Source organism: Ochotona curzoniae, unplaced genomic scaffold (assembly GCF_017591425.1).
Source record: "Ochotona curzoniae isolate NIBS_2020 unplaced genomic scaffold, NIBS_Ocur_1.0 scaffold_4953, whole genome shotgun sequence".
Classification (NCBI taxonomy): domain Eukaryota; kingdom Metazoa; phylum Chordata; class Mammalia; order Lagomorpha; family Ochotonidae; genus Ochotona; species Ochotona curzoniae.
This window is the reverse complement of record NW_024467127.1, coordinates 4,439,738-4,467,064: the sequence shown is the minus strand read 5'-3', so window position 1 is coordinate 4,467,064 and position 27,327 is coordinate 4,439,738. Positions and strand designations below refer to the sequence as shown.

The following is a 27,327-nucleotide window of genomic DNA, read 5'->3' as shown; positions in this document are numbered from 1 at the left end:
CAACAAGTTTTTTTAAGTATCCTTTTTATTTCCCTCTGTAAGGTCTACTTTCAGTTTTGAGGGGTTGTATTCCTTTTTTCTGTAAAGAGAACATCGTTAAGTATCCTTTGTAAGGCAGGTTTGGAAGAGGCATATTCTTTTAACTTTTCTTTACTGTGGGAGAATTTTATTTATTTTCAAAGACAAAGGAAAGTTTTGCTGGGTGCGTTATTCTGGGCTGACAATTTTTTGCTTTTAGAATCTGGAATGTGTTGCTCTATTCTCTTCCAGTCTGTAGTTTCCTGTGAGAGGTCTCCTGTGAGCTTAATTGGCATTCCTTTTTATGTCAGTTGATTTTTTTTTTCATGTGCACATTTAAGGATATTTTCCTTTTGCTTGATTGAAGAGAGCTTGATTATCATGTGTCGTGGTGAAGATTGCTTTTGGTCAAGCCTGTTGGGAGTTCTGTGCCCCTCCGGGATGTTGTTTGCCAATTCTTTCTCTAGATTAGGGAAAATTTCCCTTATTATTTCATGGAATACACTTTTAATCCCAGCTTCTTTTTCTGCACCTTCTGGGACTCCCCTAACTCTTATATTTGGCCTTTTAATAATGTTTTTCAGTTCTTGAATACATTTTTTAGCTTGACACAGCTCTGCCTCCAGGTTTTTGCTTTTTCCCCCCTGGTGACAGGAAATATCTTCCAATTCTGAATCTTTCTTCAGCCTTCTTCATTCTATTTTGGAGACTCCATTGCACTTTTAATTTGCTCTACTGTATTCTTCATTTCTGACATATTAGCTTTCATTTGATTCATTTCCTCTATGATATCCTTAAATTTCTTGAAATTTTTATCAGATTCGCTTTAATTCTCTTAAATATATTCCTAATGATTGCCTTAACGTCTTTATTAATGTTGTCATCTGGGCTTACTCGGAGTTAATTTCTGTTTATTTTTAAAGTTTCTTTGAATTATTTATCTAACTTCTATTTATTTGTATTTGTTTGAAACGCAGCCAGAGATCTGCTCTTTTCTGGTTCACTCCTAAAGAGTCCACAGTGACAGGGCCTGGCTCAGTAGGAGCTGGGAGCCCAGAACTCATCCTGATACTCTTGCATGGGTAGCAGGACCCCAGAGACTTGAGCCATTGTGATTTCCTTCCATGGTCGGTGTTAGCAGGAAGCTGGGGTCAGGGGTGTTCCGGTGGAATGCAGGCGTCTGAACTGCTGGGCCATACCTGCTGCTGTTCGCTGCACTCTTGCACACAGACGGTACATATTACAGCAGCTCCGGGATCTGATTGCCCCTCCCTCTCCTCCCGGCTTTCATTTTAAACTGACATGGTTCTGCTTCATCTGTGGAATATGTTATTCCCGTGCTTGCCTGGGTGACTCTGGTGTTTGCTTAGTTATTTATGTTTGTTTGCTCTGCTGTTTTGTTTTTTAAAGCAGGCTTCCTGTGGGTTGCCTCTTTGGCCGCATAACTTGGTAGCCAGCCAGTAATTGTGCAGTGGTTGCACTCGTATGCCTCAAGCCTGCAAGGTTTCAGTCACTTGTCGATAGGTGTGTATGAATTGGAAAACACAAACTGAAGGCAGCTTTGAGGTGTGATTTTGTTTTTCCCGTTGCGTTCAGCACTGCTGGTGCTCCTCCGCGCAGACACATGGTTCTCCTGTGAGCCAGTGACTTGTGCAAAGCCCCTGTAGGTATTTCGTGGCTCTCCTTTTCAGACTGTTTCCATTACCATGCTGAGTGATCCGCCCATCAGATTTGTCTGCCTTTCCCCACCCCCGCTAAGCGAGGCCCTGTACTCCTCCAAACAGCACATTCCCCCCACTCATTTTCACTTCCAAAACATTGTTTTATGTATTTGACAGGCAGAGAATGGAGAGCGGAAGAGAGAGAGGGATGATGGAAGGGAGAGAGATAGTTGGTCACTCCTCAAATAACTGTAAGAGCTGAGACTGGGTGTTGCATAGAGCCGTGTGCCAAAAACTCAACCCAGGATTCCCACATGGGTGACAGAGCTCCAGCTGCTTGGGCCATTGCCTGCTGCCTTCCATAGTAGCATCAAACTGGAATTTGCGAGCAAAGGCAGAGCTCGAACTGCAATATGGTGATACGGAATATGGGGTCCCATGCAGTGGGTTTTTTTTTTTTTTTGTTAAGATTTATTTATTCTTATTGGAAAGGCAGATATACAGAGAGGAGGAAAGACAGAGAGAAAGATCTTCCGTCTGATGATTCACTCCCCAAGTGGCCACAACGGCTGGAGCTGAGCCAGTCCAAAGCCAGGAGCCTGGAGCTTTTTCCAGGTCTCCCATGTGGGTGCAGGAACCCAAGGCTTTGGGTCGTCCTTGACTGCTTTCCCAGGCCACAAGCAGGGAGCTGGATGGGAAGTGGGGCTGCTGGGATTAGAACTGGTGCCCATATGGGATCCTGGTGCTTTAACGTCAAGAACTTTAACCACTACGCTATTACGCCAGGCCCCTGTGCAGTGTTTAAACCACTAAGCCAAGTGCCAATCCCCACTTTTTACATTTATTTATTTAAGGAGTGACAGAAGGAGAGACAAGGAGAGGAAGAGGTTTTCTATGTTTACTCACGGATCTTCTGGTTTATTTCTCAAATGAAGCAATGGCTTGGGGCTTGGGCCAAGTCTCCTGCACAGAGGGTGACTCCATCCAGGTCTCCCGCATGTGTTGCAGGGTTTACCTTTGTTGCTTTCCCAGGTGCACCAGCAGGGAGTCAGAAAAGAAGCAAAGTACCTAGGCCCTGAGCGGCACGTCCATGTAGGATATTGGCATGGCAAGTGGTGGCTTACCAGGCTTCACAGTAATGTCAGCCTACTGCTTTTTACTTTGATAAACAGTTTTGTTCTGTATGGATTTCATCTCTCTCTCTCTCCAAATATAGTTAATTCCTTCTTGCAACAGAGATGCTGGCTCTCAAGGCCCATTCTGCTTGTTGGAAGTTCTTATGTAGATATAGGTAGCCGTAGTGATAGGAGCATGTCCACGTGAGAAGCCCAGAACTCTCAGGGCCTGTACCTGAAGTCCTAGTGGTTTTTTGGGAGTAAATACTTTTGTTTTCTTTGGGTAATTTCCAAATCCCTGACATAGTTTTATGTTTTTGGAGATTTGCTGACTATCATACTGAAAGCTGAACCGGTACATACTTTCCCTCCTTTGTTCCATATACACCTTGCATGCATCATTTTGCTTAATCTTCACTGCTGCCATTTTTTCTCCTTGTGTGGGACCTGAAGTAGCCTTGTAACTATTTTTTTTCTTCCTTGGTTGTCTTCTTACATTTGATTCTTTCAAATAAGCTTTTTAGTTTTAAGATTGTATTTAAGTATCTCAAAGAGTTATAGAGTGGGAAGGAAGGAGGGTTGAGGAGGGAGAGAGAAAGAGAGAGAGGTACAGAGAGAAAGAATCGGCATCCATTCACTCCTCAGATGCCTGTAATGGCCAGTCATGGGTCAGGCTGAAATCAGGAGACTAGAACTGCATTCGGGTGTCCCGTGGGGGTGCAGGGGCCCACACACTCGGGCCATCCTCTGCTGCTTCCCCAGCACATTAGCAGGGAGCTGAATTGAAAGTGCAGCAGCGTGGACACTAGCTGGTACCTATGGAGGATGCTGGTATTACAGGTAGCAGCAGTATGTGCTACACCACAATGCCAGCCCTGGATGGAGGGTTTTTCCCCATATTCTTGATATTAACCCCTTTTCAGAGAAATGGTATGCAAATATTTTCTCCTGTTCTGTACATTGTTGATATGTCCTTTGAAGCTGAAGTTTCAATTTCGATGAGCTCCAATTTGTAAATTTTCTTTTATAGTGATTTTGTTGTCATTTGTTTGGTCGTCAGGTAGCTTTACTTCCCTTGTACCTGCGATATTTCTATAGCCTGCCTTTGATTTTTATGGTGTTGTCATTTTTTTAAAAAAAAAACTTTATTTATTTTCATTAGAAGTCAGATTTACAGAGAAAAGCAGAGACAGAGATCTGCTGGCTCACTCCCCAAGTGGCCTCAGCAGCCGGAGCTGGGCCAATCCAAAGCCAGGAGCTAGAGCTTCTTCCAGTGGGTGCAGGATCCCAAAGCTTTGGGCCATCCTCTACTGCTTTCCCAGGCCACAAGCAGGGAGCTGGATGGGAAGTAGAGCAGCTGGGACACGAACTGGCACCCGTATGGGATCCTGGCACATGCAAGGCAAAGACTTTAGCTACCAGGCTACTGCGCTGGGCCCATAGTGTTGTCATTTTTGAAGAATATAATCTTTCTGATTAAATACAATGTTTCTTATTTTTGTCTGAAGTTTCTTTATAATTATGTTTGGGATCTATGTTATCAGGAAAGTGTTTAGTTAACTGTATCCTAAATGTATCACATCTGAAGATGGAAGGTCTGAAAAAAATTGCCCAATTTCTCCCTTGTATGTTTAGTGTCTGCCTTACATTTGTTTGAGTGAAATACCTTGAACAAGCCCAAGGGGTGAGGCACAGACTGGAATAAATGTACCCAGTGAAGACAAGCAGCCACTTTCCAAGAGAATAGAGTGGGGCCAGCACAGTGTGGTAGCAGGCTGTCCTCTGCAGGTAGTGTCAGCATCTCATATGGACACAGGTTCTAGTCCTGGCTGCTCCACTCTAATCTGTCTCCGTGCTGATGGTCCTAGGAAGGGATGGCCCAAGAGCTCCTGCACGCACCTGGGAGACTGAGAAGAAGCTCCTGGCTCCTAGCTTCAGCTTCAGACTGCCTGGGCTCTGGCCATTGCAGCCGTTTGGGGATTGAACCAGAGAATGAAAGATCTTTGGTTCCTTGCCTCACTATTGACACTTTCAAGTTAAAAAAAAAAAATCTATCTTAAAAAAAGAGACTAGGACCTGGCATGGTGGCCTCTCGGCTAAAGTTCTCACCTTGCACGCACCAGGATCCCATATGGGCGCCAATTCTAATCCCGGCCAGCTCCACTTCCCAATCAGCTCACTGCTTGTGGCCTGGGAAAGTAGCCGAGGATGGCCCAAAGCCTTGGGACCCTGCACTCACCTGAGAGAACTGGAGGAAGCTCCTGGCTCCTGGCTCCTGGCTCCTGGCTTTGGATTGGCACAGCATCAGCCTTGCAATGGAAGATCTTCCTCTTTGTCTCTCCTCTGTTAATCTGACTTCCTAGTGAAAATAAAATAAATCTTTAAAAAGAGAGACTATGTCACAGTTCCCATAAATTAGTGAAATGGTATTCAACATCATTAATCACACAATAAAGTAACCTGAGAATTCAGTACTGTATTAATACAAGAACTAGTGTGACTGCTGTGGAAAAACTGAAGCTTTTCGTTTGCTGGTGGGAGTGTATAAATTGGGAGCAGACACTTTGGCTGTGCCTGCTAAAGCAAACAGCAAGCGTGTCTTTGAGACCCTGCAACTCCTTTAAGGCTGTATGTCTGACAGAAATATGTGTGTGTGTTTGCCTAGAGGTGTGCTCAAGGAGATGCACGGCACCGTTATTCACAGTGGTCAGAAACGGGGAACGGCCGCCTCCATGTCCTGTGGTAGGATGGGTTACTTAGTTAAGGTATATGAACACAATGGAATGTTACACAGCAATGAAAATGAACAAAGTCCTAACGTAGATGATGTGGGAGAGTTTCAGAGATACAGTAAACATTTAGTGAAAACAATGTATGTATTGTGTAATCTGCTAGCTACAAAAAGGAAGATTGAATCTGTAATACTGAACGTCAAGAGTAACAGCTCCCCTGTGGAGAGTGGGCAGGTGTACAAGGGCATCTCCCTGAGTGCTGGCTGTCTCCTGAGCTAGTTGGTAGTTTCGCAAGCTCATATGTAAAATGTATACCTAAAATTTGTGTACCTTGCACTAAAAAAATCATCTTCGTATTAAGTAGAAAAAATTCCCACCACTTTCTCTATGTTTGAAGTATGTTATGGTTAAGAATAACAATAAGTTAATAATTTTTATTCTCAGTAATCTAAAAGCAAAATTGAATTGTGCAGGTAATTGGCTTTGCAGCATATTCTTGTTCTAGGCTTGAGATGTGATTATACTGAGAACATTCAGAAGTGGAGGAGGAACTCCATACTGCTTCTCAGATGGTCCGACGGTCCTCAGCCTCTTTGTAGAAAGAAAGAAGTCTTTTAAGGTTGCATCTTAGTTCACATTCCTTAGTGGTGAAGAGCTCAGGCTTTACTGCCTCGTTGGAAAACTCACAAGGGAGCTTTTTGTCCTTGGGCCCTCAGATTTCTCTCATGTTATATGATACCCAGATCTGTGTGTCTCAAGTGTTTAAATACATCCTGCGCTTGTTTAAAAATCAGTGATTTGGGGTGGGTGCTATCGTGCCTTTAAAATAAATAAGATAAATCTTTTTGTAAAAATCAAGTATCTGTAAAAATTCATAAATGCTGGTAATACTGGTGTTTCAGTTTCCACACTTAGGCTGTCATAAACAATGCCATGTCATTGATTGTGATTTCACAAGTGTGTTATGAATTCTCTTGGACATACCTATAAGGATAGAAAAGTATTTGTCATTGTGTTTTATGTTGTAGTCCTCCTGCTGGGTGTAAAGTGATATTTCTCTGGCGACAGATGACATATTCTCAAGTGCCTATTCACTGTATGTTGTTGGCTAAATGTCTAGTGAAATCCTCTGCCCATTTTACAGTTGGGTTAGTTGTCTTGTTGAGTTTTAATAGTTCCTTTAAATTCATTATAAATCTATCAGATACATGATTTATTATATTTTTTCCCATTCTGTGGATTGTCTTTTCACTGTCTTGATGGCATCCTTTAATACACAAAATTTTTAATATTGATATAGTCCAATTATTTTGTATTTATTATGCTTTTGGGGTCATATTTAAGAGATGACTGCTTAAATTTCTAAGACATATATATTTGTTCCTTTCTAAAAGCTTTCTAGCTGCAGCCAGTTCTGTATGTGTAGATCTACTTAAGTTTCTTTTTTGTAAGATTTAATTTATTTCAAAGGCAGAGAAAGAAAGAGAAGAAGTCTTCCATCCACTGGTTGACCTGTCTGAGGGCCACAACCACAAGGATTGGCCAGACGGAAGCTAGGAACTAGGAACATCATCCAGGTCTCCCATACAGGTGGTAAGGCTCTGAGTAAGCCATCATCAAGCATGTCAACAGTGAGCTGGATTGGAAGTGGAGTAGCCAGGGCTCGAATTGGCACTCCAACATGGGTTGTGGGCCCAGCCCTTTGGGTCACAATGCCAGCTCCTACTTTAATTTCTTTGTGGTGCTTTACAGTTTTTGGTGTGTAAAACTTGTATTTCTTGGGCCCAGTGGAGTGGCCTAGCAGCTAAAGTCTTCACCTTGAACACACCGGGATCCCATATGGGCGCCGGTTCTAATCCTGGCAGCTCCACTTCCATTCAGCTCCCTGCTTGTGCCTGGGAAAGCAGTCAAGGACGGCCCAAAGCCTTGGGACCCTGCACCCGTGTGGCATACCCAGAAGAAGTTCCTGGATCCTGGCTTCGGATTGGCATAGCATCGGCCGTTGTGCTCACTTGCAGAGTGAATCATCGGATGGAAGATCTTCCTCTCTGTCTCTCCTCCTCTCTGTATATCTGACTTTCCAATAAATAAATAAATCTTAAAAAAAAAAAAAAACTTGTATTTCTTTGTTAAATATGTCCCTAAATATTTTATTCTTTTTGATATTACTGTAATATTGCAAGTAAGTAGAATTGTTTTCTTTAAGATGTGAGGTTTAGGGCCTGTTGTGGTAGCCTAGTGGCTAAAATCCTTGCCTTGAGTCCTGGCAACCTTGCTTCCCATCCAGCTCCCTGCTTGTAGTCTGGGAAAGCAGTTGAGAACGGCCCAAAGCCTTGGGACCCTGCACCCGTGTGGGAGACCTGGAAGAGGCTCCTGGCTCCTGGCTCCTGGCTCCTGGCTTCAGATTGGCTCAGCTTCAGTCACTGTGGCTACTTGGGGAATGTATCAACGGATGGAAGACCTTCCTCTCTGTCTCTCCTCCTCTCTGTATATCTGACTTTACAATAAAAATAAGTAAACTTTTTTTTTTTTAAGATGTAAGATTTATTTATTTGAATGGTGCTGTTGGCAGAGAAAGGCAGGTGATAGAGGCATCACTTCCCAACTGTCTGGCTCATGCCGCAGATGGCTGCGATGATTAGGACTGGAGCAGGCTGAAGCTAGGAGACGGGGGCTTTTTTAGGGTGTCTCACGTGAGTGTAGAGGTCCAAGCACTTGGTCCATGTTCTGTTGCTTTCCCAGGCACATTAGCAGGGAGCCAGGTTGAAAGTGGGGCAGGCAGGATTTGAACCGATGCCTATATAGGATGCTGGTGTCAAAGGCAATGGCTTTACTAATTATACCACAATGCCAGACCTAGAATCGCTTTCTTAATTTTTCCCCAGGCTGCTCATTATTATAGAAATATTGTTGATTCTTAAAATATGTTTAGTTGAGAGAGAGTGCTCCCACCTGCTGGTTTGTGTCTCTTACCCCCCCAGTGGTGCTGCTTTCCTGGCTGGGCTCAAGTGGAGGAACCCCTTTCAGGTGCTGAACCATCATTGTAGTCTCTGCACCGCTGTGTTAGCAGGAAGTTCAGATGTGGGATGTGGACTTGCTTTTTTAAGATTTATATATTTTATTGGAAAGGCAGATTTACAGAGGAGATACAGAAAGAGATTTTCTGTTCTCTGGTTCACTCCGTAAGTAGCCACAACAGTAAGAGCTAATATGAAGCCAGGAGCCAGGAGTGTCTTCCAGGTCTCCCACACGGGTGCAGAATCCCAAGGCTTTGGGTCATTGTCTGCTGCTTTCCCAGGCCATTGGCAGTGAGCTGGATAGGAAGTGGAGCATCTGGGACATGAACTGGCACCCACACGGGATCCTGGTGTGTATAAGGCAAGGATTTAGCCATTGAGCCATCTTATCAGGTCCCAAATGTGGGCATCTTAACTGCTAAGTTGAATACTTGCCCCACGAGTAGTTTTCATTGCCAGCTCTTATATCCTGAAAATATACTGTACTTATTTACCAGTTCTAAGAGCATTTTTGTTAGTCACTTAGAATATTTCGTAATCAGGTTTTGTCACCTGCCTAGGTGTATTTTTACTTGTCCAGTCTGCATTCCTTTACTTAATTTTTTGGCCTCATCTTTGGACTAGAACCCCCTGTACAATATTAAATAGAAGTGACCAGACAGTGAACATCCTTACATTGTTTCTTTTCCTAGGGATAATGCATCCAGTCTCTCACCATTAGGAATGTGTTATTTGTGGGTTTTTCATAGATAATATTTATCAACTTGAGGAGTTCCCTTCTGTTGTTTTGTGAGTGTTAAATGATGTTGAACTCTGGCTGATGTATTTTTCTTTTTTTTAAGATTTATTTATTTTTGGGCCCGGCACGGTGGCACAAGTGGTTAAGGTCCTCGCCTTGCGCGCCCGGGATCCCATATGGGCGCCGGTTCTATCCCAGCAGCCCCACTTCCCTTCTAGCTCCCTGCCTGTGGCCCGGGAAAGCAGTCAAGGACGGCCCGAGGCTTTGGGACCCTGCACCCACATGGGAGACCTGGAAGAGGTTCCTGGCTTCGGATCGGCATAGCACCGACCGTTGCGCTCACTTGGGGAGTGAATCATCGGACGGAAGATCTTCCTCTCTGTCTCTCCTCTCTATTTAAAAAGATTTATTTATTTTTGTTAGAAAGGAAGATACACAGAGAGGAGAGACAGAAAAAGATCTTCCATTTGCTGGTTCATTGCACAAGTGGCTGCAATGGCCAGAGCTGAGCCTATCTGAATCCAGGGGCCAGGAGCTGCTTCCAGCCTACCACATGGGTGCAGGGTCCCAGGGCTTTGGGCCGTCCTGCACTGCTTTCCCAGGCAGGAAGCTGGCTGGGAAGTGGAGCACTGAGACACAAAACAGTGCCCATATGGGATCCTGGCAGGTGCAAAGCGAGGATTTAGGCACCAAGTCATTGCGTGGGGTCTGGCTGATGTATTTTCTATGTATATCAACATGGACATGTTATTCCCCTCCCCTTTATTGTAGTTTATTAGATTGATTTTTCTATGTAGAACCTACCTTTTGTCAGATATATCTCACATGGTCATGGCAGGTAATGTTTAGGATTAAATTTGCTAGTATTTTGTTGACTTTTTGCATATATGTTCACAAGTGATACTCATCTGTAGTTTTAGCTGGTGATGTATTTGCCTAACTTTGGTGTTAGAATAAATAAGCTGTGTCCAGAGTGAATTGAAAAAATATTCTTTCATTTTGGAGGAATATTTAGTATAAATTCTTTAGATCTTAGGATGTATATGATGAAAGGCTTTTATTTCTAAGAACTTTTCTGTTTGTGTTTCCAGCTATTTTTTCTAGGCCTGTCAGGGGTACCGTCCTTATCACCCCCTAATAGAAATCCCCCTCCCCAGCAAAATGTGAATTAATGTTACTTATTTATAATGACTGTGTGTGTGTGTGTGTGTGCGCGCGCACGCCTGATTTATTTCTTCCTTTAATGTGTTCTTTTTTTTTTTTTTTAACCTCCACAGGTAATAAAGAATGCTGACAGAAGAACCAGTCTCCTAATTTCAAATTGTTGAGCCAGTTGCCATGATGGGTAAGTTAAAACCAGAAGTAGTTTCAGCTTTAATTAAAGGCTAGAATGGGGTAGTGACATCTTTTCCTTGATTATTTTTTATGGTAGGTCTGTTTATAAATGCATTTTTGATGTGATGAGTTGACATTTTTTCCTAAATCAAGGTACTTTTTGTGTTCATTGTTTTCGTTTGGGGGTGCGTGTCTAAATAGGATAGTCGTTTAAAATGTGATATGAAGATGGACTTTGGTTTGCATAGAATCTTGTGTCTGAAGAGCTTAAATTTTTCTGTTTGATAGACGGAGAGGTATTTTCCTCCTGGCTCACTTGTTATATGCCCACAGCAGCCAGTGCTGTGCCAGGCTGAAGGCAAGAGCCTGGCATTCAGGTTCTGGGTGCCCCATGTACATGGCAGTCACTCAAGTCCTTGAGCTGTTGCCTGCTGCCTCCTATGGTGTGTGGAATTAAGAAGCTGGAACTGGCAGTAGAGCTGAGACGGAGACCCAGGCCCTCTGGCATCCCAAGCAGCAGGCAGCCCATCTACAATGCTGCCTGCCCTGCCCACATTCTTGACGGAAAGGAGAGCACACTGTGTCCTTGGGGCAAGTGTGTAAGTCAGAACTTCACCTGGTTTCTTTTTCAGTTTCTCTCCCACACTCTCTTTGGAAACTGTCAGAGAAGTGCCCTTCTCTCCAGTCAGCCTCATCTCTAACTCCAGACTGGATATGCTTCTATTTTTTTTTTTTAACTGAATACCTATTGGCTTTGCGTTTTGTTCACTCTCGCTTGCATTCTGGGCTACGTTTTATTCAAAGTGACATCAGTTATTCTCAAATAATACTGCACTGTAGTAAGCAACAAAGCATAATTCTTGCTTAAGAACATGTGTAAAGGTAGTTATGCACCTGGTACCACAACAGAGGACAGAGCACAGAACAAATCGATCAACTACCCCCAGCCAAGGGTTGGCAGTGAATAACTGGGCAAACAAAGACTCTATGGTGGACTGGGTCAATCAGTGACTTCTGGAGAGATTTCATTGTGCTTGGAGTGGCAGTAATTCGGAACCATTGAACTATTGAAACCTCCTGAGCTGGACCCTCAGAGCATGCCCCATGTGGGGCACCCTGGGGTGGTGTTGGGTGGCTGTCCTCCATCCCAGGGTGTAGAGGCGTTTGGGAGGCTTGGTGTGGCTTCTCTCCTTGTCTTTCCCCTTCCCCTAGATACAAGAAGGAAAAAAACAGAATGTGGAAATGGTAATCTCACCCACCTTCCTGTAGCCCTTGATCCTAAACACCCTAATCAACTATCTAAAAATCATCAAAAATAAAAATAATTTATAATTTTTAAAAGAAATGGTAGCCATGAACAGCTGGGACTATTGAAAAGTGTGAGTCACTGATAGTTGAATTTTTGATTGAGGATAATTGTTATTTTTCAAATATAATGAGAAAGTATATGAAATTTAATTCCGTGTTTTTGGCAAAATATTTTAATTTATGTCTCAGCTATTCTTTGGGATTTGTATTCAGCTGACTGTCCTTTTGTTGTATGTCAGAAATCTACTGCCTCTGCTGCGCTTTGGTCAGAGTCTGGGATCTTCTGGTGCCCTCACTGCCTTTTGGGTCAACTCAGGATCTTGAGGACATTGATTATCTGTCTGTCTGTCCTGCTTGATTGTCCTAGAACTACCACATTTTTAAAACATTTATTTGAGGGAGCCCGAAGAACTCGAGCCGAGATTCCTGTGTGGGTGGGAGGAATCCAGTTACACCTCCGCTGCCTCCCCTGCTCTGGTTAACATGAAGCTACAGGTGAACCCAGGTGCTTTGATACGGAACATGGGCATGTTAACTACTAGACTAATTGCCTGCCCCAAAGATGAGAGTTTGTTTCCAACTCTTAACATTGGTGAAGGGAAAGAATAAAATGAAGTCTCTCTTTTGTTTGCAAATGCTAAATAATATACTGAGGTAAAATTGTTCTCATCTCCCCAGTTTTTATTAAGAATTTAGATGCTTTGACTTTATTGGTGTTTTGTTTGGGAATCACAACACATTCATTTTATATCAGACCCATTTTGGTTCTTACCCTATGATGTTAAGTCATTGGAAGAATCAGAATGACTATTTTACCCTAATGGGACTCCTGTGTGGACCCCTATTCTGATACTGTGAGTCTGCACAGTTTTAGTGTTATTTGTCTTCAGAGATTTTTTTTTATATAGTTTTTAAATAAATTTTAACTTTGCTAGTATAGAATAAAAATGTTTCAGGTGTATTTTTTATTTTTTATTTTTTTTTAAAGATTTATTTTATTTTAATTACAAAGTCAGATATACAGAGAGGAGGAGAGATAGAGAGGAAGTGGAGCTGCCGGGATTAGAACCGGCGACCATATGGGATCCCAGTGCATTCAAGGCGAGGCCCTTAGCCACTAAGCCACGCCGAAAGGCCCAGGTGTATTTTTTATTAAACTAATGACTTTTTATATTAATTTTTATTTAAAATGTGCTTGAGGCCTATGATAAATGTAGAAATTTCAGTTCTGTATATGTTACTTTGAAAACCCATAGATGACCAACAGGCTTTGAACTCAATCATGCAAGATTTGGCCGTCCTTCACAAAGCCAGTCGGCCAGCACTGTCACTGCAAGAAACCAGAAAGACAAAATCTTCATCACCAAAAAAGCAGGTATTTGTTTCGTAGTATTTTTAAATTTTATTGTTTTATGAATTAATTGTCCTTTGAATCTGATTTAATTTAGAGTGAACACTCTATACTTTTGAATCAACTATTTTGTATTATATGTTTTTCTTTATAAGACTGTACATTTGGGAAGATGGTAAATTTCATTTTACAAGGTAACTGCTTTGCAAAGCCTATACTTTATTCCATTCCTCAGGCACTTAAGATTAACAGGTTGTGTTTGTTTTTTGCAAATAGAACGAGGATGATTTTGATGCTTACAAGTGAATGTAATTTGGGATTCCTGCATGAACAGTGCTAGTATAGAACTTAGGCATTCCCTGTAATAGGACCAGCAGATGCTACAGAGGCCTGATGCCTTCAGTCAGTAGGTCGGAAGATGCGTATCTTTTTGGCAGACACTGTTAGTTGATTGGAGCTGGCACTGAAAATGAAGCCTCTTTTGCCTTCTGCTCTAGAGGTGGTTAAGAAAAAAAATAACGTAGAAATGCTGGAAATTTTACATGATCTCTGAATGGTATTTGACTGTTTATTAAATTCCTTGCAGAATGACGTCCGAGTCAAATTTGAACATAGAGGAGAAAAAAGGTAAGGAAAAAAGTATTGCCTGGCATTTAGTTGATACAGTCAAGTGTATATTCTTCTCAAGCAGATTGGCAAGGGTCTTCCCAGACTTGAGTAAAATTTCATGGCTTATAAACTGATAATGAAATAATCTTTGGTGATCTTTATTGTGTACTTAGGCTTAAGATAAAATCTGTCAGAATTCAGACTCAACATTAGAAGCAATTAATGAATTTACTTTGCAATATTAGAATAGAAATAAGGTCACTACACATTTCAGGCTTTAAGTATTATAATTCTGTGTTATTTTTAATCATTGGAAATTAGATTTCTCCTTCCCAAAGTTCTATAATTTCTCTATATACATTATAAAGTTTTTGTCTGTGGATTTTATGTTCACAGTTTTGCTTATTCTCCAGTAAACTTGAGAACAGTGAATGGAACAGTGGCAGATATGTAAACCCAGTCTTCTCGGTGTCTGTGCCTCAGTGCCAAAGTGGTGGTGGTAGTTGCTGGCAACAGAATTGCTAATCAGAACTACAGGAATTAAAGAGGATAGGACTTCATGTCTGCTGCTAGTTTCCCATTAAATTAACTAAATAAAAAGCCCTTTAATTTTATATATCTAATGCGATTCACAAACCATATAACATGCAGGTTGTAAGCATATTTTACAGAGGTAAATGAAAAAGTATATAATATAATAGCTATAGAATTATCAGATCCCTTTCCTTGCTAATAAATGTTTTAATGTGTGTTTTCCGAATTCTAAAAAAGGGATTTACCACTGTTTATTAGTATTTACATGTCAGACCTGGGAGGACTAATGTGAATACAGCTAGCATGCTCTCTCCCCTTGTGGAGTGTCAGGTCTAGTATGGTTGTCTTCAGATTTTCGGCATATTCTCTTAAGGGACAGCACAGGCCAGTCTTCTGAGGTATAGGGAGAAAATGGTAGAGATTTGACTAAGAATTTTAATCACTTGAAATGTTTATTTTGGAGTTAGGCTTATATGGTATATATGCCCGAAAATGTTGAGAATAAGGACAAAATTTTAATTCATCGGCCTGGTGCAATTGCTCAATGGCCAGATCCTCACCTTGCAGGCTCCGGGATCCCTTATGGGCGCCGGTTTGTATACTGGCTAGTACATTTTGCATCCAGCTCCCTGCTTATGGCTCGCAACCTCAGTAGAGACTGGCCCAAACTCTTTGGAGCTTGTACCCTTGTGAGAGACCTAGAAAAGGCTCCTGGCTCCTGGCTTTGTTTCAGCTCAGCTCCAGCTATTGTGGCCACTTTGGGAATGAACAAATGAACCAGCTGATGGAAGATTTCTCCTCCTCTCCATGTATCTTGATTTGCCTTTCTAAAAAAATAAATAAATAAATAAAAATCTTAAAAAATAGTTTTCAAAGAATCACTTTCTTCTTTATTTTTAAAAATAACTATTTGAAGGGTTATGGAGAGAGGGGTGCCGGTTAGGGAGACTGACAAAGATGGTCTTTCTGTTGGTTTACTTCCCAAATGCCTGCAGCAGCCAGGTCTAGGCCAAGCTGAAGCTGAGAACCTGGAAGTTAGTTTGGGTCTCCCATCTCTGTGTTGCCTCCCAGGTGCACTTTGGCAGGAAGCTGAGACTTGAATTCAGGCTCTCCGATATGCAAGTGATATTTTAACTGCCTCTGCACCTAATAACCAACCAGAGAGATATCTTTCTTCTGCTGGTTAACACCCTAAATGGCTGCAGTGTCTGGGCTGGGCAAGGAACTAGATAGAAACTCCATCCAGGTTTCCTGTGGGTGACGGTGGCCCAAGTACTTGGACTGCATTGCGAATGGAGTAGCTGAGACTATAACTGGTTCTCTGGCATTCGGCGCCTGCACCAAGCACGATGGCTTGACCCACTGTGCTAGCACACCCCTCCCCATTTTCTTTTTAACAGCTTCATGACATTTTTTGTGAAGATGTGACATGGTTAAATTTAATTTCTTTCACCCTTAAAAATGTTATGTTGTAGTTTAATATCTGTGATGTAAATTAGTTATTTAGTGTAAATTAAATTCAGTAGAAATTTAAAAACTGCAAAAAATTGAAAAATTTTCTTATCAAATTTTTTATTAGAACAAACTTCAGAGTTTTTTTTTTTTTTTTTTTAGCTTTGTATTGACAATCTGTGCACTTGATTGAAAGGGCTGTTTTAGGGGATGGGTGTTGGACCTAATGGTTACCATGCCAGTTATGCCCCTGTCCCACCTCACGTGCACCTGTGTTCAGTTCCTGGCTCCTGCTCGTGATTAGCTTCTGTTCAAGAAGCTTCCGGGAGGCAGTGCTGATGACGAAAGCAGGAGCCCTGCATGGTATACCTGGTCCTAGCCTTGCCCTGGCCTGGTCCTGGCCATTGTGAACACTTGGGGAGTAACCTAGCAGGTGGGAGCTGGCTTGCTCTCTCTTCTGTCTCTCAAATGCTTACATTAGTAACACATGTTTTAAAAAGTAAGTTGTTGTGTTTAGGTAAAGTGAGCGCTTATGCAGTTTTTACTTAATTTTGTATCTCTCTAATGAATTAATTCTTATCAGTACATTATTTATGTCTAAAAAAATAAAAATACTAAAAAATTCTTCCCATACAGAATTCTTCAATTCCCCAGACCAGTTAAACTGGAAGATCTGAGGTCTAAAGCTAAAATTGCCTTTGGACAATCTATGGACCTACATTACACCAATAATGAGGTAAATACATATAATTTAACTTTTAGTACTTCTTTTGGAAAGTCATGTTTTTAAGACTGCATTTAGGATTGTTGTGTTTTCATTTGGGGATTGATTAGGATATGTGTCAGGAATTTGTCAAGTAAATTTGTAAATTTCAGCTGAGTGAAATGGATGTTAGTGTTTGTGGAAAGTAATGGAAGGTATCACTGAGCACATGATTGACTGGAGAGTCTGCTATAGGAGGAACTATATGATGTCAAAATACAGTGCAATAGGATACAGATGTTTAATTTGTACTCTGATGATGAACTGTCTTTTCCTCTCATATTCTGTACTTGGCTAGAGACATTAGAGCTTTGTCAGTCTTAGATAGTTAAAGCATAAGGGATTGTTTTAGTGTTGGTTAGGACATGATTCGTTCGTTAGTGCAAGTAATGTTGAGTGCTTGCCTGGCATGAGGACCTTTGTGTTTAGGGCAAATCCCTTTTCATCTTATATAAAATTAGTATGGGATAAGATGGTCTCCAAGGTTTCTTTCAGTTCTTGACAACCTGTGAGGTTTTGCTACCTTAAAACTCACAGAAATGATTTAATTAGTTAATTGGTTAATTTGTTTTTTGTTCTTAGAAGGTGTTCATTCCTAGTGTTAACAGATATGACATATGAATTACAGCTCTTCACAGAGGAGACATTGTAGAACTGTGCAAGAGGCAGACCACTGAGCAGTGGGCTGCTTAAAAGTAGGACATTCTTTGAAGGAAATGTAGACAGTATAATGATAAAGAATAAAGGCAAAAACAATAGATGTGCTATTTATAAGATTAAGGAAGACCTACACCGGAAATACTGGTGTGAGATAACATGCAGTGTGAGCATTTCAGCTGTCCACAGAATATAATGAAATTCTTAAATATGAAAAATCAGTCCTACAAAGAGTTTCAGAGAAAGATCCTGATTGGGAGAGTGCCTTGAGAGCAATGCATATAGAGATCGTAGGGAGGAAAAGATGTGTGTGTTTCAGGAATAGGAGAAGTACCATGGGGATGGGGTGACAATGGATAGCTTTGTAAAAATTAAAGCAAGGAAACATGTGAAGGCGCTTTGCCAGTGTTGGAACAATAGCACAGATTAAGTATCTGAATGTATTAGATTTTAAAGGATTAAAGAAAATGTTAATATAGGTTATTTAAAGAAACCATGTACTTTGCTAAGATGAATATATTTTGATAAATGAAAATTGTATCTCAAACACTATACTGCAGTGCTGTGTTGCAATTTTATCCTTTAAATGTTTTTTCTTTTAAAATTTATTTTTGGCTTTTAATTTTTAAATTTTTAAAAAGATTTGTTTACTTGAAAGGCAGAGTTTCAGAGACAGTAGAGGCAGAGAGATCTTCTACCTGTTCGTTCACTCCCCAGATGGCCACCGTGACTGGAGCTAGGATGTTCTGGGTCTTTACATGGGTTCAGGGGGCCAAGGCCTTGGGCCATCCTCCACTGTTTTCACAGGGCACTAACAGAGCTGGATAAGAAGTGGAGCAGCCAGAACTGGAACCAGTGCCCTTATGGTATGCCAGCACCACCAGCAGAGGCTTAACATACTATGCCATTGTGGTGGCCCCAAAATAGTTTGATTTTTAGTTAGGTACAAACACATTTTATTGGTCAGCCCCATCTCACCACTTGATATTTCTGTTCATGCTGCTTGATTTCCATCTGCCATTCCTTGAAATCCAAGGCTTTGCAAAAGACCTCAGGATCTGAGGATATGGGCCTCATGTATTTAGAGGTGGTGGTGCTGGTAGATGGGCCTCAGAGTTCGGGCGGGTGCTGGGGCTGCGTGTACCCCGTTACCCCGGGGGTTGGCTACTGAGGTGCATGGTCTTCTGGTCTCCTTCCTTTCTCTGTCTTCCCCATTCTCTGCTGCTGTTCCTGCATGTTTCCCATACAAATGTCCTGAACTGGAATCCGTATCTCACAATGTGATTCCAGGGGAACCTAGAGATGTTTGTACAGATTTAAAATTGTTTCATGGAACATTAAGCCTAATATCGTCTTGACCTACCCATTTAGAAATGGTTTTATTAAGAAGAATGAGACTTGTTTGACGTAGTTTGTCCCTAGAATTGCCGTTTGTTTTTGTTTTTTTCTTCTTCTTCTAAACTTTCCCAATTTGTTTATGTGATTTCTCTGGGGTTTTCTTGGGGATTGACAAAACTGTAGTTTCAGGAACCTTTCCTGTTTTTCTAAAAATTAGAAAATCTATCTTAAGTTTATTTTTCTTACGCTTTGTGAAGGATTTTTAGAAGTGATTTTGCCTTACATTTGAGTGGACTGGTGACAAGAATGTGAAAAGGTTGACATATTTCTTGCATATTTTCTGAGAGTCTGTGTGATTATGTGATTAACCATATCCTTCCTGATTGACATCAGGAAATAGTGTCCTGAACTAAATGCATGACCTTAAATGTAGAGGGAACTAGGAAAACCTTACAAAAGTTTCTAGTTTTGTGGACCTGTGGACAAATGAAAAACTCATTCATACTGCATAACATTCTGCTTAAATAAATACTTCTGGTGTTGTATCATTCACTCTGTTCAGGAAGTTTCTGTTACCCTGTGAACTTGTAGTTTGACAGAACTGAAACAACCAGGAAATTTAGGCTGACTGGTTTGATATGTTAGCTGTCTTTTGTTTTTCTAATCAGGTGCTGACTGTACTGGTTTTTGTGGGAGATTTTTGGAGACCTGCCTTGCTTTAGATGAGAACAAGAAACCCTTTCTGTGGGCTATTCTCATGCTTCACTATGTTCAGTCAGAAAAACAATTCACTCTATTGCAAAGTTTAAGTTCTATTTGTTGTGTTCTTGAATTATTTTTTCCTTTCCAGAAAGGATTTATATTAACAGGCTATTATTTATTTGTTTATTTAGATTTGTTGATTTTTATTTGAAAGGCAGCGTTCCAGATAGGCAGCGGGGAAGAGAGATCTTTGATCTTCTTTTGTACTCCCCAAATGGACACAGCAGCCAGAGCTGGGCTGTTCCATAGCCAGGAATTGGCAGGTTCTTCCAGATCTCCCTCATGCTGCAGGGATGCAAGTGCTTGGGCCATCCCCAGGCACATAAGCAAGGAGCTGGATCAAAAGTTAAGCAGCTGAGATTTGAACTATCACCCATAAGGGATACCAGCATTGCACGTGGCTACTTCAGCAGCTGTGCCACAGTGTTGGCTCCACATAAAACTGTTTTATGAAAAGTAAGCCAGAAGAAAATAGATTTCATGAATGGTGCTGGAATGAGTTTACGAAGCAGGAAAATACTGTTTTATTTAGTATAATTTAGATAAACTGCGACTTGCTCTTGACTCGCATTCTGGTTTTCATCATTTGTAATAGGTGACCTTGGAACATTGGAAGGAACAGGGCTATAAAATAAAGTATGTTGATGGGAGGAACAAGATGTGCCGGTATGACTAGTAATTGGTAGGATAAGGAATAGAATTTAGTTAAGCATGTTAGTAGATCAGACTTGTTTGTAATATCAAGTAGTTAACGATTTTTTTTTCTATTAGGAAAAATTACTTTTTAAAAAAAGGAGCATGGTGCTCGCTTCAGCAGCACATATACTAAAAAAAGGAGCTCAGTTGGTGGGTTACTTGGAGTAGTACAAAATTAGCTGTAAACAGAAATTGGGACTCAAATTGTAAAGTATAAGCAACTGTATGATGGAATTTGATGGAATTCACATTAATCCTTCCTTGTCTTTTAAGATTTATTTTGGCCGGGCTAGGCTATTCTGAAGCCAGGAGCATAGATCTTCTTCTGGTCTCCCGCATAGGTGGCAGGGGCCCGGGTACTTGGGCCATCTTTCTGTTGCATTCCCAGATTCTCAGACATGTTAGCAAGGAGCTGTATCAGAAGTGGAGCATCTAAAACTGGCACCCGTAAGGGATTCTTCTTTTGTAGGCAGTGACATAATACATTGTGCTATATAGCATTAACTTCATTCTTGTTAATTCTTAAAACAAGAATTTTTTTAATGAAGAAGTTAGTGGAGAAAAATGTATGCCGTGCTAGCTAATGGATTGGGGTACATGGATCTATCCATCTTTGGTTTACTGTTTCAAATGGTTGCAGTTGGCTCAGCCTGGGTCAGAATGAAACCAGAGCCTGGAACTCCATCTTGGTTTCAACATGGGTGTCAGGGGCCCAAACATTTGGGCCATCTTCTGTCACTTTCTCAGGAACACTATTCGGGAGTTGTCACAAGTGAAGCAGCTAGGATTTGAATTGGTGTGTGGGGGATGACAGTGTCACAGGTGACAGCTTAACCTGCTATACCCAAAGGCTCCTCTTCCCCTAGAGAACGTTGACCAAGTCTCTTCTCTTGGCTTTGCTTTGTGGTTATTGCCGGTTGGGTGGGTTTTGCTCACAAGGGATTTATACTGTAGAGTGACTCATAGGCTGTTCTAATTATGGCAAGTTAGCAAGTGTGGAATGTGTTCACTTGCAATTCTGTTTGTCTTTCACTAAAATAGAATGTACTTTGAAGTTTTTGACATCTTAAGATTCTAAGTTGACATTTTTAAAGTATTTTTGAGTTTGTTAAATTGTGTGAATCAGGCTTCTTCTCACAGACCTCCCAGGTGCCTTGTCCTCCCCAAACAGTTGATAGTGAGAGAATTGATGAAAGCAGAGTCCACATGTTTGACCTTTTTTTTTTGTGCTTTTAAAAAATTATTTTTAATATTGTCTGTACAATTGTGAAGGATGCATGTCCATGTGGTCCAGGTATGGAGGAAGGTGATTGGGATAAATATTTGAAGTTATTTTTTTCTCTCCCATGTCCACAGAAGGGGAAAGAGAGGAGGCCACTGCTTGCTGTCAAACTACAACAGCCGGGGATGGGGGATTGTCATCTGATGACACCTTAGAGACCCTGATGTAGGGAAGAGTGTTCTGAAGTGTTCCTTGAGTGGTTTTGATAGTTCTGAGACGTTGTTGGCTTCATTGAGAAAAATCTTTCTAAGGTCTATTGACTGACCAAGTCCACCTTAGTGCATCTACAGACCCAGACCCTTACAGCAAAGTTTGGCTAGGAGAATTGTCCAGCCTGTCCTGCTTTCCATCCCCCTGGCCTAGATGAGCTGCTGTCATGTCCCCTGTGTGCACCTGGGCATGCTCTCCACTGCACAAATATCAGCAATTGAGGCCCACTTCTGACTCATGCACTCCAAGGTTAGGCCACATATCTTGTGATTTTCCCTGTGGCCAGGGTTTGACTCCTCTTCTGGGGTGACCTCAGACTTGACTCTCGTGTATATCAGCCAATGCAGGGTGTCAGGTTGTTTATCACCTGTACAAGCCAGCACACACACAGGTGGATGCAGCTGCCTGGTCAGTTCTACCCCAGCCCCATCTCCCATGTGAACTGATGGGTGTTGCAGTCTAGCCCAGCCCAGCCTGACATAGGCCTGGTTCTTGTGCACCAGTGGGTGCCACAACCTAGTCAGTGTGACTCTTAGTAACCCGCACCAAGCCTGCCCCCAACTCCAGTTTTTGCATGTTGCTGGCATGTACTGTGTCCTAGCCCAGTCCATCTTGTATCCCATCTGGCTCTTGTGTACACCTGTGGGTGGTATGACTTAGCCTAGCCAGGCCCTCCCTCAGATTCTGTCCACACATATGCTGATGCCTTGTCCAACTTAGCTCACCCCCAGACCCAGTTCTCATGTGACTTAGCCCAGCCTGTTCCATACCCATTCTGGCTCTCGCAAGTATCAGCAGGTGCTGGGGCCTAGCCGAGTCTGTCCCACCCCCAGGCCCAGCCCACATGTGTGTCAAGGGGTACTGCATCCTTGCCCAGCCCTGTATGCCTCCAGCCCCAGTTCTTGCACTCACAAGTGGGAGCTGCAGCCTAGCAGGGGGATCCCTAAAGTTCCATCCCAGGTCCGTTCCCAACCCCGAACCTTGTGTGTGTTGATGGTAGGTGCCTTGACCCAGCCCATCATGTCCTACACCCTGCACTGGCTCTTGTGCCTGCGAGCTTGTTCCCAGACCTGGCCCACACACATACCAATGAGTGCTGCAGCCTTGCCTGGCCTAACCCACCCCCAGCCCTGGCTCTTGTGCTCCCCAAAAGGAGCTACAGCCTAGCAGGGCATTCTCCAAATTCCTCTCCCAGGTCCACTACCAGCCCCAGATCTCATGCGTGGTGGTGGGTGCTGTGGATGCTGCAGCCTGGCCCAGCTCGGCTTTCTCCCAGTCCAAGCTCCTGCAAGTGTCAGATAGGTTGCGTGATCCAGGCTGACTCTGCCTGTCAGCACCCCCAGCTCTCTGTAAAATGGCAGGTTCTGCAGTCCCACAGGGGTAAGCCCACAAATTCCCTATAGAATCTATGCCCAGATCCATTTCTGTTGTGTTCTGGTGGGTGCCTCACATCCCCTGTCCTGACACTTGCCCTCCGGTAATATGGCCTACCTAGCCCAGCCATGCATGCCCTCCAGCCCCAGCTTTCCTGTACCAGTGGGCCCAGTCAGATCTACCACATGGGTGTGTGTTTTGACCTGACCTAGACTTGTCCTCTGATTTTTTTCCCCCTCCAAAGCACTCCATATCAGCTCCCTCGCCTACCTGTGAGTATAGTGGCCAGATCCGTGGAAGCCCCCAGAAGTCACTTCTCCTATGTCAGATGTGCCCTCAGTGGTTCCCACTTCAATATGTCCCCCGTGACTCCCACTCGTATGTGTCTCTAGACCCCCTTCCCCAGGCAACCTGCCTTTCTCCCATGCAGGAGGTATACATTGTGCCTGGGGACTGAGGCAGCATGTCTCTTGGCCTTCCCCACGTGTCTTTAAGCGAAAATAGAATAGAATAGGCAGCTTTGCTGGCATACTGGTATAGTTAACACAGATTTGGTATTAACCAGACCCAGGATGCCTGCCAGCTATTGGCTGCTTTTTTCCCAGCAGTGTAACACTTGCCCAGGTACAAGGCAACCTAGGCAGTTTCCTACTACAGGGGACAGAGTCCACATTTAGAGTTGATGATATGACTGTTCCATGCAGTTTCTTTAGGTGTCTGGTGGTCGGGTCACCAAGGTCAGAGGGCTGTGCCCAGATGAACTGTGGATTGCATGTGTTGCTTATGGCAGCTCCTGGGTGTTGGTGTGCTGACACGCTGGAAGAGAGGATGAGCCTGTTTACTAATGGGAAAGGCACTGAGAGTTTCATCTTTGCAGATGAAGAGTTGTACTCCTTTACATCATTTGGGGATGAATAGATTGTAACAAATTTAACAGTATTGTGGAGAGATCTTAGAACATTCATTTTAAAGCATGTAATTAATAAGGGAAATGTTTTAAATGTTTAGCCTTATTTATTGAGTTGTCACTGGTGGCAGGATGGGGAGAGCTAAACAATATAGAATCATATGTTTATTTAGACTTTCATTGAAGTAAAATATCAAAGAGCAAGATATTTTGGGATTTGTAATTCCTTGGTAAGAACAGTGGAAGAACTTGATCTGGTGAGATGGTTGCATGATTCTTAATTTTCCTTTTTTGTTTAGTTAGTAATTCCATTAACTACACAAGATGACTTGGACAAAGCTGTGGAACTGCTGGATCGTAGTATTCATATGAAGAGCCTCAAAATATTACTTGTGACAAATGGCAATACACAGGTATGAGTTGGAGGGTTTTTTTTCCAATAGTAATTATAGCATTTAAGCCTGTAAAAGCCAATATTATTATTATTATTATTATTTCAGATGATGTTTACGTAGTTCATCAGGGTGGGAAGGATCTCAGGTTAGGGAGAAGTGTGTGTGATCCTTGTTTCTGAAATTTCTATTTCTTCTTTCCATTTCTGGTGTGAAGGGGGAGATAAGAGGGATAGACCATACCCAGCCTGCAAATTATCCCTGTACCCAAGCATGAGGAAAGACCACCTGATAATCAACCCAGGGTCCCAGTGTGGCACATGGTCCAAAGGTGGCGCATGCCCAGGTGGATGCGATAGTTCTGAAATGCTGTCGATCTCACTGATCTGTGGATAAGAAATCCCTTCCAGTGTCCACTGGCTGACACAGTCAACTTTATAGTCTCCATTTGCCTAGATATTTTGCTGCCATCATTTGGCTTGGATAGTTGTCCGTATGTTCTGTTCTCCATTCTCTGCTATGGTACCAGATGTCCTCTGCAAGCCCCAATCAGCTACCATGTCCTCCATGTGCACCATGGTCTGCTGCCCAGCACTCCATCTTCTATACTGTGGAGGACCACTTCTCCTAGGTGGGCTTATGGACCTGAGTCAGGTGACCTGGGCCAAGCTGGTCCCCGCACCCCTGGAGCTCATGGACCTGGCACCCACCACACAGATGGACCCAGGGACCTGGGCCAGGAGACCCAGGCCCTTCCAGATCCCCACCCCTGGGGCTCACAGATCTAGTACCCACTGTGCAGGTGTGCCCTCAGACTGGATGTAATAGCTTTTCTCTCCTCGGCATCCACCAGTGGGTACTTCAGCCTAGTTTAATCCATTCTACCCCTAGTTCCAGCTTGTGCTGTTTGGTGCTGCAACCTAGTCTTGCCCAGCTTGAGTGCGAACTGACTGGTGTTGTGGCCCTACTCAGCTCATCTCACACCCCATTGGCAATTCTTGGATCTGCCATTGGATGTTGTGAATTGACCCAGCCTGGCCCACTCCTTGACCTGACCCACGTGTATGCCAGTGGGTACTGTAACCTAGTCTGGTTTGGGCTGCTTCTTGCCTTAGTTCTTGTACTTCCTGCAGGGGCTGCAACCTGACAAAGGACTTCACCAAGCTTCTCTGTCTGGTTTCCTCTTAGCAGCAGATCTTGCACATGCCAGTGGGTCCTTGGCCCAGGTTGATTTTGTTCACCTGTTGTCATGGCAGGAACAGTGTCCTTGCCCAATTGGCCCATACCCTTTCCGGTTCTTACTGTTAGGTGTTACAGCCTAGCCACACTTGGTCCATGCCCAGACACAGCTCTCACGTGGTTCGGTGAGAGCTGAGACCTAGCCTAGCCCATTCTATACGCACCCTGACTCTCATGAGTATCAGTGGCTGTGGAGTCTAGCCCAATCTGGCCCTCTCCAGGCTCAATCCACACCTTTGCCGAGGGAGATTATAGCCATGTTCAGCTCAGCACAATGCACCAATTCTGGCTCTCGTGTTCACCAGTAGGATTCCAGTCCATCCAGGGCATCCCCTTAGCTCCCCAACCAGGCCTGTTCCCAGGCACATGTGCCAATAAAGATTGCTGTTCTACATGGATAAGCCCATATACTCTCCTGCAGATTCTACCCCCAGACCTGATTCACTCAGGTTTATCAACTTCATGGCCCAACCTCACAGCACCGTTCCCTTTTCTGACACTTGCTGGTGGGTTCCATGTTGTAGCCCTTCAAGTACAGTGCCTTGTCCATGGAAGTTTCGGAGAAATCATCCCTCAGCTGGACATGGACCCTAAGGCCTCTGACATCCCCACCTGTGCCATCTTCCAGATTCTCTGTAACCCCACAGCTCCAAGTTTCCAGAGTGCACTACCAGGCAACCCAAGGGCTTCGCCCAGCACCGTTGGCACCTGGGCCACTTGGCCCAAATTTCCCCAACTGCGGCCACGCAGCTGGGAGAGTCAAGCCCCAGTGCCTCAGCCCAGACTCACCTGAGCTCCACCCACAGCATGGCGGTGGTAGGTGGAACCAGGGTCCTGAGCATGCCTGGACCTGCTCAAGTTCCACCCACAGCATGGTGGCTGTGGAAAGAGAGATTTCTTGGGCCTCATGCCCGGGGCAGCTCCAGATTTGATCACCTCATAGCATCAGTGGATGGAGCCGTGATCCCAAGGATCTAGCCTGGCCTGGCCTGGTTTCCCCTGGCTGCAGTCACGCAGTTGGGAGAGTCAAGCCCCTGCACCTTAGTCAAGACTCACCATGCCATTGTTTAAAACATAGTTTTTATTCCTTTTTCTTTCTTTCTTTTTAAAAGATGTTTGTATTTATTTGAAAAGCAGTTATATTATATACAGAGGGAGCAATCTTTGATCTGCTGTTTTACTCCCTGAATGGCTCTAACAACCAGGGCTGGTCTGGTGGAAAGCCAGGAGCCAAGAGCTCCTTCTAGGTCTCCCACTTGAAAGCAGAGACCAGGTATTTGGGTTATCTTCTGCTGCTTTTCCAGGTACATTAGCTGGGATCAGAGCTGGATCAGAAGTGGAGCAGCTGGGATTAAAACTGGTGCCCATGTAGGATACTGGGGGTGGCTTTACCTGTCGTACCAAAGTGCCAACCTCCATAGTCATATCCTGTAACCATCGCTATATTTCCAATATAGTTAAACATAAAAATACATACTTTAATTGCTACTGTTTAATAACCTTGCTCCTCAAAACTGAAAGTCAATAATTACAAATAAATATAATATTTTGATAACATGAAGCTAATAGAAACTGATAGTTTGGGAAGAATTAGAATTAAAGTATCAGGGTATCAAATTTGATAAGACCTACAAGCAATATAAACTAGCTAGACTGTATCTATAGGGGAAAGGATTCTATTGAAAAGTCCTAAAGGGGAAGAGTAGCATTAAAGTTGTCACGTTTCCTTTGTAGGTTACTAATCTAGAACCTTTGCCATCACTAGAAGATTTGGATAATACAGTATTTGGAGCAGAAAGGAAAAAACGGCTTTCTGTAATAGGTAAGAAAGTTCGC

The 27,327-nt window shown here is 43.0% G+C and overlaps 1 protein-coding gene across 3 annotated transcripts in view; it reads left to right on the top strand.

The window, feature by feature from the left end:
* The window catches only part of MAP3K2 (mitogen-activated protein kinase kinase kinase 2), a 55,046-nt gene that overhangs the window by 7,485 nt on the left and 20,234 nt on the right, over positions 1 to 27,327 (top strand). Inside the window, exons 1-7 of one of the 3 annotated variants that reach the window (XM_040971206.1) lie at positions 6,901 to 7,116; positions 10,560 to 10,627; positions 13,182 to 13,300; positions 13,863 to 13,903; positions 16,508 to 16,607; positions 24,160 to 24,273; positions 27,226 to 27,313. In XM_040971206.1, the coding sequence (XP_040827140.1) occupies positions 10,621 to 10,627; positions 13,182 to 13,300; positions 13,863 to 13,903; positions 16,508 to 16,607; positions 24,160 to 24,273; positions 27,226 to 27,313 (469 nt within the window). In that variant the 5' untranslated portion in view covers positions 6,901 to 7,116; positions 10,560 to 10,620. Of the gene's footprint in view, positions 1 to 6,900; positions 7,120 to 10,559; positions 10,628 to 13,181; positions 13,301 to 13,862; positions 13,904 to 16,507; positions 16,608 to 24,159; positions 24,274 to 27,225; positions 27,314 to 27,327 lie in introns of those variants that run through there. The other 2 variants (XM_040971205.1, XM_040971204.1) reach the window with 2 other exon arrangements.